Below are 12,273 nucleotides of genomic sequence, written 5' to 3' on the forward strand. Positions count from 1 at the left end.
ATTATTTGAAGCTCTGGCTAAATCCGACATTTTAACATTATAGATATTACAGAAAATACGGAAAAGCAAAATAGTTCACCATTAATTAACTAGCTAGCCACAGCTGATAAATCTGCCAGCAACTGTTGTCTATTGCTGTCTGAAATCAAAGACCCATTATTTCAAAAATTGCTAAGAATTTTGTTTGTAAATCTGCCATGTTATCACTGTAAACTGCATGTGTATCGTGCCAGAGCATATTAAGTATAGTTTTAAATGTTCGACAGAAGCCTCTGTTGTGTTTTTTCAGACTTGCAGTGTTTCTGTAGTTGCATGTTTTCCTATTTGTATGCAGTGAACGTGCTGTCAAAGTGATGAATGAGCTTCCTAATTTGCTTGTGTTTTTCCATTCTTATGAGTTTGTTTTCTTAAGTTAAAATACTCACTCTTACATGGGGGGGGGGGGTCCCTGCTCCATCTGTCTTTCAGTTAAGGGGTCCTTGGCCTAAAAAATGCTTAAGACCATGTCCTACATTACTAATGAAGGATGGCTTCAAACTAAACAAAGTATACAATAATGCAGGCTAATGAGAAGTTAAGGCAGAGCGGTAAACTAAACAAAGAGCCTTAAAGGTGATCATTACATGAGCATGTGTAAACTCACTACTGGTCAAAAGTTTGGAGTCACTTTAGAAAATTCCATTTCATTCCATTCCATTCCACTCCATTATAGACAGAATACCAGCTGAGATCAGTTGCATTGCATAGTTTTTTTTAACTAGTGCAGCAGTTTTCAGATTACTTTATGTGCTTACATAATTGCAAAAATGTTCTCCAATGTTTTCTCAGTTAGCCTTTTAAAATGATATCAGATTAGTAAACAGAATGTGCCTTTGGAATACTGGATGAATGGTTGCTGATAATGGGCAATGTAGATATTGCATCAAAGATCAGCCACTTCTTTCTACAACAGTCGAGAACCCTTTTGCAATTATGTAAGCACATAATGAAATCTGAAAACTGAAAAAACAATGCAACTGATCTCAGCTGCTATTCTGTCTATAATGGAATGGAATGGAAATTTCTGAGTGACCCCAAACTTTTGACTGGTAGTATATATACTGTATATATATATATATATATATATATATATATATATATATATATATATATATATACACAATTCTCAATTCTCTGGCTACCAAATCTAGATTCTTACTAGGCTACAAGGTTTTTAACTTCACACATTTTCCACTCTACTGTATAACCACGATCAACATAATCGATACGTTTCACACTTGGTCAACATGATTCTCCTCCTGACACCATTGTGGCTCAACTGCTGTAGCAGCACTCAGGAAATAAAATAATGTGAGTGCAATCCAATAGGCCTCAGGGGATTCTGACCACCAATAATGATTAAATACTAAATAAGAATGAAAACATCTGCTGAAAAGAGAGTATATTTAAGGTGGTATGAAATAGCATGTTGGTGGTAGAACTCAAGGGAGAGGGAAGGAAAAGGGGTGTGTGTGGGGGGAAGGGTTTCTCCACTCTGTTATGGCGCAGCATATCTCCTTACATCAGTGAGCCTCTAAGTAAGATGCAGGAGTTAGTTCAGGCCAGTGGTATCTGTCTGTCAATGAAAAGAATCAATACTCTTTTTACTGAGGAAAAGGAGGAGGAGAACAGGGAGAAAAAGCATTATGGGGAATTATGGTTGAAAAAACAAGGGGAGACAGGACAGCAGTCAGAGAGAGCATGAAATACAAAGCAACGCAATGCAACATTTCATTCACCTATTCGACCTCCACCAACTCACTGATTAGGTTTCCTAATGAAAAGGGAGATAGACGTGTACAGTATCGTAATGCAGTGTGTTTGCTGCCTTTGGAAGTAATGCAGTCAGGAGGAGGGTGTAATGTGCAGTCTTGGCCTTTGGAGGCACTCATGGCACTGCACCAATGTTTACTCCAGAGCTACCTCTCTGCAGGTTTTTTTTTCTTCTCTGAAAGAGAGCAGGCAGTGTTCTCCTCTTTGCATTCTAGCAGGCAGGGCACTCTCTCTGATCATTTATCCGATTTTGTACTGAGACAGCGAGAAACCTTAACGAGTTGCAGTCACACAAAGACAGAGTTGTGGTGGGATTCTTTCTTGGAACAGAAGGACAGTAAAGTGACTACAGGCATTAGCCCGACCATGTCAAAGGGTTTATGCCTTTTCTGAATGGCCACTGCTGCCAAACAAGAATGTAGTTATTGGGCGATTGTGCAAACACCTAGATTACATTCAGTGAATGTTTTTTTGACAGCCAATGGCTATGGTTTTTTTTTAATTCTCTCTTTCCAAGGTTAGGGATAGATTGTGGCATATCAGAATGCAGTTTTTTATATATATATATAGTACAGTGTTTTGAGGGTGGAAATTGTCCTGGCAGATAAAAACAACTAGAACAATGCAAACTTCTGACATACTAACCATGGCATTTACTTAGAAGACTGAGTGAATGCTAATCTCTGGGATCTATGTGGGGGAAACATGCTCATCCTTCTACCACTCAGCTACAATGTGCAAGTGTCTGTAAATAAATGAGTGTGTACCCTTTACAATTAAAAAAATAAATTTGTAAAAAACTTTGTCCTCATGGTTAGTGTAAAAGTTCTAATAATTTCTTAAGATTCATCCTGCCAAATAACAAGCAAAAAGGACAAAGTATGAGTAATCACACATTTCAGCTTATACTCATAAAGTGTGTTTGGCACTTTTCTTGTTTGGTTTAGATTATGTTCTTGTATGTTGTACATTGTCATCATTTACCTCACAGGAAGTTAGATTTGTGTCACTTCACTGCATGATTGGTAAAATGCAGCCCACTGTATCAATATGAATCAATAATGCAATCAAACACCAAGCCCTGACCCAAAATGCTTTGCTGCACCCACTCCCAGAATTCCCCTGTCCACTGTTTCCGTAGCAACAGCGGGGAGATAGGGAGAAAGTGAGAAGCGAGAATAAAAAGAGAGAGTAGAGGGATGGTGGGGTAAAGGACAGGAAAGTAAGACTGATTTATGATGAGATAGATAGATAGATAGATAGATAGATAGATAGATAGATAGATAGACAGACAGACAGACAGACAGACAGACAGACAGACAGACAGACAGACAGACAGTCAGATAGATAGATAGATAAATAGATAGATAGATAGATAGACAGATAGATAGATAGATAGCTTTCATAAAATAAAACCATGACAAAGCTACAAACCAGGGGAATCCCTCTGGCAGGGGCGAAGCAAAGGTGGATATTGAAGAGTTTTGCATTAATAGGGTTTTTTGTTACAGTGCTATCAGTTTTATCAGTCTCATTTCAGTCTTTTTTAACAAGTAGTAGCTTGCGCCCCTGCCCCATTGCTTGCTCATACAAAGGAACCAGAGCCAGGAAAAAAAGCAGAAGAGGAGCAAAAAAGTTGCACAGAAGGAAAAAGGGCTGTTACAGCGGGTTGCTTTCCTTTTAGAATGCCTCACGTCTTTCGTTCTTCCCGCCCACCGCAACCATAGACCTGATAGAGTTGGGTTACAGTGACAGCGCTGACATTAAAATCTGTAAGTAATCCCATGCAAGTACAGCACGATCTGTGATATTGTCAGCGAGAGGAAGGGAAGAAGGAAATAGGAGTGTCGTAGAGAGATTAGAAGAGAGCCCTGGTGGCACTTTTACAGCGAAAGCCTGGCGATCATCTTAAAATGTGTGTGATTGTGAATTCTTGAGGTGTGCTTGATTTATCTTGCCAAGAAACTTGACCAGTCGCAATGAGACAATAACTTAAGATAAATAAAGCATACAGATTTTTTCCTAGAGGTAGTCAGCTAATAGACCTAATCACAATGTTTGTTTACAATAACTTCCAGGTAGAAAACTCCTGCGTCCCGTACACACAGTACAATTTAACGGCACTGAGCAAAGGGGGACGAGGAACAAGTGGATATACTCTCATCTCATTCATCTAAAATACAGTACATGTTTGATGCTTTCATATGTCAACACTTTCACTAACGCTAGGTCGGAGACCTAATTTATCTGTTGGGCCACAGACTAAAGAACATGACACTACCCAAAGTAGCAGTCAGTCCGACCAGCGGTGAGTTTGCCGATTCCACATATCTCCACAATTCAAATCAATCAACCAGATGTCTACCCGGAAGTGATTGTTGTGTTAGCGCGACGTCACAGTGATTCGGTCTATAGTTTTCCAGTGCATTTGAAGCTTTTCGAGCCAGAGGCCATCACAGCATAGCAAACAGTGCCACCACTATGCTTATCACCACAGCCCTTCAAAGTTGTTCTAATACTTACCTGAATGTGTCTTTTTTTTGTGATTAGAGTTGTGTCTGTCTTTCTTTCTCCCTGCTCATCTATCTGCTAGTCTGTCAAAGAACCTGCTCTATCTTGTGTGTTTTTGTACTTGAATTGCAAACATTAGCGGTCTTGTTAGCTAACGTAAACCTTTGAAGCACTACAGCAGTCAGTGTTTCAGCCCAGCATGACAGAGAGTCACACACGGCTCAGCTACAAAATAATTTTTTTTTCATTTGAAAGTGCAATGGGAACTTTTGAAAGCATTATATTATACAAAATAGTTCCCTGAAAGATCCAATCGGCCAGAGCCCTAATGCAATGGTTTGAGCCAATCAGTGCTCTCTGCCTGCTGAGCTGTAAAAACTGACCTGAGCTCAGTTCCAGAGAAGAGGACAGAGGAAACCGACCAAACAACCAATCAGCAACCAGCTCTCACTGGCATGGCCGGCCAAGAAGCCAACCGGTGCGCAGCAGCCACTTTCACTCTGGCACCTTTCACAAAACATGTTAAATTCAATCCCCATCTAATTTTGTTTTTGTTTTTTGTTGTAAAACCTCACTCAGTATTTGGGTGAAAAATACTTCATTTTGATTCCCAATAATATATTACTTGATTGATCTCACAAGGACAATAAGTCCTAACTACACTGTACAGAGAGTAGTGTAGAGTTCGCAAACCAAAGCAGTTGTAAAGTTCTGTCCACACATAAAGCAAAGTATGGAAAGACCAGGCACCCTCTCCCCAAAAGCAGTCTGGGAAGGAGACCTCCCTTGCCCATTTGGAACCAGGCTGACTTTTGGGCCAGAGTGACGCCCCGCTATCTGTAAGTACCAGAGTGAGAAGAGACTGGGTGAGAGGAGGAGAAGGAGGAGGAAGAGGAGGAGCAGGAAGAGGGGAAGACAGCTACACACAAAATACAGACACACAGAAAGGGACAGACAAAAACAAAGAAAGAAAAAAATAGAGAAACAGACAGACAAACAGACAGATGGATAGTGTGACACAGACCAACAAGAGCCAACGTACAAACGCATGACCTGACACAACCTGGGGAAGGAGACAGTAACACAACAACAACAAAATAACAACAACAGCAACAGCACGCATCACACATGGACCCGCAGTGTGAACTTTAACCTTTACCCCCACTCTGACCCCATGACCTATTGTCCCTGCTGGTTACAACATACTGTAGGTGGAAAGAGGGAAGGCATATCTCTTTCAAACACACAATACATAGAGGCATGCAGTTAGTCACACAGTCATGCTCGCACACTCACACAGTGTTGTTTTTGATTAATAAACTCACTTATGGAACAAAAAATACACTATAAAATATTATCTTCAGCAATCACAGTATATTGTGCCTTTACAGAGAATATGATGTGTAACTATATTATATTTGTGTCACATTTCTGAGCTTGAGATAAGACATGAGAATAGAAATAGAATTTTTCCAAGCACATAATAGAGAAATCATCATGCAAAGAATAATTGGGTTTGAGCAGAAAAATTCCCTTCTGTGTTAATTAATGTAATTGTAATATTTGCATTTTTGCTATTGTCCACATCCAAATAAGCACACAACAGTAACCACTTTCTCTGTTTTACTAACTTGCCCTCTCAATTTAAACGTTCTGTTTACTCTCAAGTTTGCTTGCAAGCTTGTTTAACCTGACAAAGTTTTTTAGTGAGCCACAATTTTAGCCAAGCGTAGAATTAGAGTAGGTAATTGCCACCAATCAAATCGCTGGCAGGAAATTCAGGATCAGGATCGGATTATCACCAGGGTCCAGTTGTTCAAAGGTAATCTGATCGGATTTTGGTTATCGGATTGGATCAAATCTTGAAAATGGGTTGTTCAAAAGGGAAAGAAGGATTCTGAAATCCGATTAGATTATGGAATCCAATCCTAGTTTTAATCAGGATCAAACCTTCAGTTTGTGTTGTTCAAAACTTGTCAGTAGGATTTGGATAGCTTTGATCCAAAAAAACATGATTATCCTGATCCCAACAGGGGGTAGGATTTCAAGGTGGATTCCAGGAAGAAAATGTAGTAAAACTTTAAAATTGGTCAAATAATAGATTTGTATCATGTAGTGTATATACTTTTATTTATATTTTGCACTTGACTTGTGTAACCGTTGTAACAGTGATAAGGTAGATGAAGTAGACATAGGCTACCAATTACCAATTAAGCTATTCAGTATAGTAAAGTAAAAATAAAATAAAAATAGAAATGATCTTGTCCCCATGTCTAAACGAGAAAGTGAAAGAGCAGAAGCACAGATCGTCCTGGCAGAGGAACAAATCAAGCTGACCAAACTGCAGCAAACCAAAGCCAAATTTCAGATCCGCCTCCTAAAAGCAGGGCTTGGAAATGCTGGTCTCTCCTCCTCAGATGAAGAAGAACCCTGAACAGTCTTTATTTTGTAAACTGTTGGACATTTAGCCTTTTGTTTTGTTTTTAAGACATTTTCAAAATATCCACAATATATTTGTTAATGTATATTTGTTTTTATTTGTTATAACTCAGATGAGGGGTCATATATCTGGATAAGGGTGATCCAATCCAATGTTGCTTTGAAAAACCGGCATAAAAGTACGACGGATTACCTGATCCTGGATAGCAAAAAATGGGATTTCCAAATCCGGATAATTTTGATCCAGATTAAATGTTTTGAACAACTGGACCCAGGGAAGTAAGGCTTGGCCACACCAGAAAGTGGCACAACAGAATTTATTTGTGCCTAATATTTGGTTCCAGAAGCTTAATGATGTAGTGAGTTAAAGTTAAAGTTAAAATTAACTCAGTAGCCAGCCTAGTCAGTCACAATAGCTAATAATTCTGTGCTGTTGACGTGACCAGGCCCATGGGAGAGCACTGAGAAAATGTAACCGGATGGAACAGGCACACACGTAACTAGTTTATACAGTTTTGGTTGGATAAATAGTTAAACCTTTATAAATAATAATAATTTGATAATAATGACAAAAAGGTGATGATAATTTCTCGACAAAAAACATGCTTGTAAAAATTATTTTTTTGACGGGACATATTGCAGTATGTATTGCAGTGCTTATAATTAGCTGTGTGCTACATTAATTTGACAAGACTAGCATTAATGAAATGTAGCAGTAGCAAGTGAGCTAATAATAGCTTAAGGAACACCATTGATAATAAGCAGTGAAAATATATCCTACATACAGTAGACAGATGCACTCTTTTTATCATGTACATTATGCCAATTATTATAACAGTCCCTTAATAGAGGATTCATTCCTATTAAATATGAACAAAATATTAGTGTTGATTAAAAATTGTTCATTGTGAACCAAATAAAATGGACGTCAATGCTCAGGGGGCAAGCCTTTTGTAGTGTATGGACAAAACACACACACACACACACACACACACACACACACACACACACACACACACACACACACACACACACACACACACACACACACCATGCATATGCCCCCCCCCCTCCCCCTCCCACACACACCCTACATACCACTATTATTCACCTTATAATGCTGAACCACACTTAAAAGCTTTACAATAACAAGCAACCTGCATGCACCTTTATACATTCAACCTGTGTGTGTGTGTGTGTGTGTGTGTGTGTGTGTGTGTGTGTGTGTGTGTGTGTGTGTGTCTGTGTGATGTCTGTTGTGAGGCTTCAACAATAGTCTGGCCTGATCTTTATAATGTCTCTGGGGTGGGAACTCTTTTCTTTTCAACTTTGTCACTTGATCATGTCATTTTGGTATCTCTCTCTTGTCTTCTAATCTACTCCGCTTTACATCATCATGTTAAGACTACCATGTAATGATTACCATGCCTAAAGGATATGTATACCAGACGTTGCAAGAAAAAGACTAGGAGAATCATTAAAGATCCAAACCACCTTCAATAGCCTTTTCTCTCTGTTGAAGTCGATAAGAAGGTACCGGATACAGGCCAGCACTGATGGAATTACATTTTAAATTTTACCTCGTACGATTTCATGTGACAAATAAAATTTATGTTTTGATTGATTGATTGATTCATATCTTATTTTGTGCATGTGCTGTATGCTCTATTCCCGCCTCTCAAATTCAACCATTGTTATCTTCTGATTCGTAACATATTGAATTAAATCAAATTGATTCAAATTGATTCAGCCCATTAAGATATTATCATGCAATAACCAAGCATCTAGTTTGGTCTAGTCCAGTCTAATTTAATCTATTTTGGTCTATTCTTATCTAATGAAGTTTGGTTTAATTTGACCTATTTTAGTGCAGTCTAGTCTAAGAAAATGTAATCTCTAGTCTAGTCTAAGTGAGGTTCATTCTAATTTTTATCCAATTCATTGTAATGTAATTAAGTCCGATCTAGTCTAATCTAATTTAATGTAATCTATTTCAGTCTAATATAATATAATCTGGTAAAATCTAATCTAAATTAATTTAATATAATATAGTTTACTATTACTGAATCTAGTCTAGTATAGTTTTATTAAGCCCATTCAAGTAAAGTTTGAATCTAATCTAATTAAGTTAAATCTAATCTGATCTATTTTCATATGTTCTTGTTTAATATAATCTATAGTCTAGTTATATTTTAGTCTAATATAATCTTTTCTAATCAGTTTTACTATACCCTAATGAAGGGTAATCTAATCTAATCAGTTTTTTCAGTTCAGTACAGTTTCCCAGTGAGTGGAGCTTGTATGACTGGCTGCTTTGTTCAGTGTGTTACCTCTGTGTTTCTACGGTTTGATCCAGGACGAGGTGGAGTTAACACTGAGCTCCTGCTGTAACAGAGGCCCCTCCGGCTTGTACCAATCCTCTCCCAGGGAGGATGTCACACTGCTGGACTCTGAGCCATCTGTGTGTGGGTTTGTATTTTGTAGTGTTTGTTTGTGTTTGTGAGTCAGGGGAAATAGCATGTGTATAGAGGAGTGTATAGGGTTTTAAAGGTGAAAGGTCAGGGGTTATATTTGAAAACAAAATTAATTATTTTAGTGTTAGCAGGTCAAGGTGGCACAAGGCAAGATGTTAGCAGGAAAATGTAGAGGAAAAATGAATGGAAGTTGAGGAAAACCAAGAGGACAGACAGCGAGCAGGGAAATGATGAAATAGGAAGGGAAAACGGAGGGAGAAGAAGAAGCAGTAGGAGAATAGGGTGAAGAAAAAATGGAAAGTCAAAGGAGGAGTTGGGTAAAAAACAAATGTGAGAACAGAAATGAGTCACAATAGAGTGTGGGGAGGAGAGAGAGAGAGGGGGGGGAGAATGAAGAATTAATGAATTATAGCATAGAAAAGTGAGAAAAATAAACTATGGAGTGACAGACTGTGAAAGAGAGAGACAGAGCACAATAATGAAGTAGCCTGATGTGATGACTGAGAACAGAGTGACAGTCATCTGATCTGGCTGTTCTGCCAGATCAGATTCAAAATACTGCACATTTATACAAGAAGAGTTTCATTTCAAAACAAGACATCCAGAAACAGACTTAAACATTTATAGCATTCAAATGTTGCAAAAAAAGTTCAAGTAAGTGCATGATGTTAGTACTTTAAAGGATGAGGCTGGAGATATTTTGTATTTCTCTTATTGTCAAACAAATTCCATGAAAAGACCAGAATTAACAATGTATCTACTAGCACGTATTGTGTGTGTGTGTGTGTGTGTGTGTGTGTGTGTATGTGTGTGTATACAAAGCCTGAAATCTTTTCCTCTGTCTATCAAAATCACGTCAATGAGCCACACTGTTGTACTGGGTGACATGTTCCTTCATTACCACAAAGTAGCATGTCACTGTAGTTTATTTTGAGTCAATCTTACATACATACCAAATGGTTACAAATCTGCCACTGAAAATACTCCCCAATTTCCGCCTGTCTGATAATAACGTCTGATAATAACAAAAGTATCCAACTGTTTTTAGAAATTGCTTAGCCTTTTTTAACAGCTCAGTGAGGCATTCTTATGCACAGCATTACTTTAAGCCAAATGCTAATATCAGCATGCTTTGATGAGTCCACCTTAGGTAAACATATGTAATTTAATCCATTTAAACAAACAACTGTTTGTTTCTTTCATGGGATTTGTTGAAAAAATGATATTGTAAAAAATAATAGTATAACATCAACATTATCTGTATCCTAATAACTCTCTGTTTCAACATTGTAACATTGTAATCCCAATAAAGGACAGTGTTTTGAAATGAAACAGTTTAGCTATATGTACACAAAGAACTGTATCAGCTGATGAACATAACAGAACATGTTATGTTAACATAGAATACAGCAGACACAGGTGACCAATGTTATCCTGCATGTAGTGCTGCTGAGTGACTGTTGACCCACCTCAGTAAGGAATCATCTGCACAATCTGAATATTGCATTATTTGACCACAGTTCACAAAACAAGCTGTCATGAATACTTCTGTGTTACAGGACAGTAAATCCAATCCCTTTAACATCAGCAAATATGGCAGTGCTGCAGCAGCCTCTGCAGGACCTCTGCAGTACAGATGCAGGATAAGTGCATGAAGGGAGTTCCTCTGCTACAGCTGTAGTTTAAAGGTGTAAATAAGAAGAATGGTTGGATTAAATATCAATGCCATTGATTTGGCATTGATATGTTATTTGTGCCACAGGAGTGAGCTTTTCATGTTGAATGGTTGGAAGGCAGTAAGCCTAGTGGTCATGCTGAGCTGTCACACAAAATGATAAAGGGGAGTGATGGGAAATGTAATATGTTGTGTGTTTATGTGTGTTGCTGAGTCTCAGTTTAAGCTTTGCAACTTTGTTAAGTACTTTTATTTTAAATTACAATTATTCACTACATATTTTTACATTGTCTGTATGGTGTGTGCTTTTGCGTTACTTTGGGGGGGGGGGGGGGTCACAATACCATGAACACCTTTGTATTGTAAGGTGTTCCTATTATTTTGTCCTCCACCTGTATGTATGTATACGTATGCTTGGAATATATGTGTCTGACTGTTATATGTTTTTTTGCACACTACACACACTGTCAGCACATATCAATCAGGACCATGCATCGAGCGACAGCCCACTGCTGTCACTCAAGTACCACCCTACCCCCCGCTCCTCCTTCTCCCCCATCAATCCTCCTCCTCCCCCCCTCAGCCCTCCTACCTTTCCGAACGTTCCCATCTGTCGTGCGCTGGAACTCCCCGGCGCTCAGCAGGAAGCAGGCCCGGTCATGCGGGTAGCGCTCGCGGCTGGTGGTGGAGCCAAGGCCCCCGGTGGCCGGGCTACGCTCGTCCCCAAGGACCTGGTCAATGGTGGGGCAGTCCTCATTGGCCAGGGCCGCATTAGCTGCTGCATCACCATTCTGCTTGGAATCTGGGAGAAGGGAATGGAGAGATGGTAGGGGTAACAGTTGAGGTAAAGAAAAAATAGTGGTAGAAACAGAATCAGGGGGCAACAGATAAGAGAGAGGAGGGAAATTGAGAAAAGATGGGAAAGAGAGAGGAAAGGAAAGTTGTGGTGTGAGGGTGAAGGTAAAGAGGAGAGGAAACATGGAGAGGACATGAAAGGAAAAAAGAATAGAGGAAGGAATCAGAGAAAAGATAAGAGGAAAATAGGAAAGGAGGAGAGAAAACATGGAGAGGACATGAAAGGAAGAAAGAAAAAAGGAAAGGATCAGAGAAATGAGGAGAAAAGAGGAGAGGAAAGGGGACATGAAAAGGAAGAAAGAAAAAAGGAAAGGATCAGAGAAACGAGAAGAAGAGAAATGAGGAGAGAATAAAGAGACATGGAAAGGAAATGGAAGGAGAGAGAGGAGAAAATAGGAAACATGGAAAAGAGAAGATAAAACAAAGAAGAAAACAGAAAAACAAGACAGAATGTCAAAGCGATGTGAAAGAAGGATGAGGGGAGTTGAGAGAGTGAGGAGGAGGAGG

General features: G+C 38.9%; 1 protein-coding gene across 8 annotated transcripts in view; it reads right to left on the reverse strand.

Annotated features, from left to right (window-relative positions):
• LOC120574086 (potassium voltage-gated channel subfamily C member 1-like) overlaps positions 1-12,273 on the reverse strand; it is a 118,085-nt gene that overhangs the window by 40,811 nt on the left and 65,001 nt on the right. For 4 of the 8 annotated variants that reach the window (XM_039824156.1, XM_039824158.1, XM_039824157.1 and 1 more), the window contains exon 4: positions 11,504-11,713. In XM_039824156.1, coding sequence (XP_039680090.1) covers positions 11,504-11,713 — 210 coding nt within the window. Of the gene's footprint in view, positions 1-8,311; positions 8,316-9,081; positions 9,222-10,106; positions 10,912-11,503; positions 11,714-12,273 lie in introns of those variants that run through there. The other 4 variants (XM_039824159.1, XM_039824154.1, XM_039824153.1 and 1 more) reach the window with 4 other exon arrangements.

This window comes from Perca fluviatilis, chromosome 15 (genome assembly GCF_010015445.1).
Source record: "Perca fluviatilis chromosome 15, GENO_Pfluv_1.0, whole genome shotgun sequence".
NCBI lineage: Eukaryota > Metazoa > Chordata > Actinopteri > Perciformes > Percidae > Perca > Perca fluviatilis.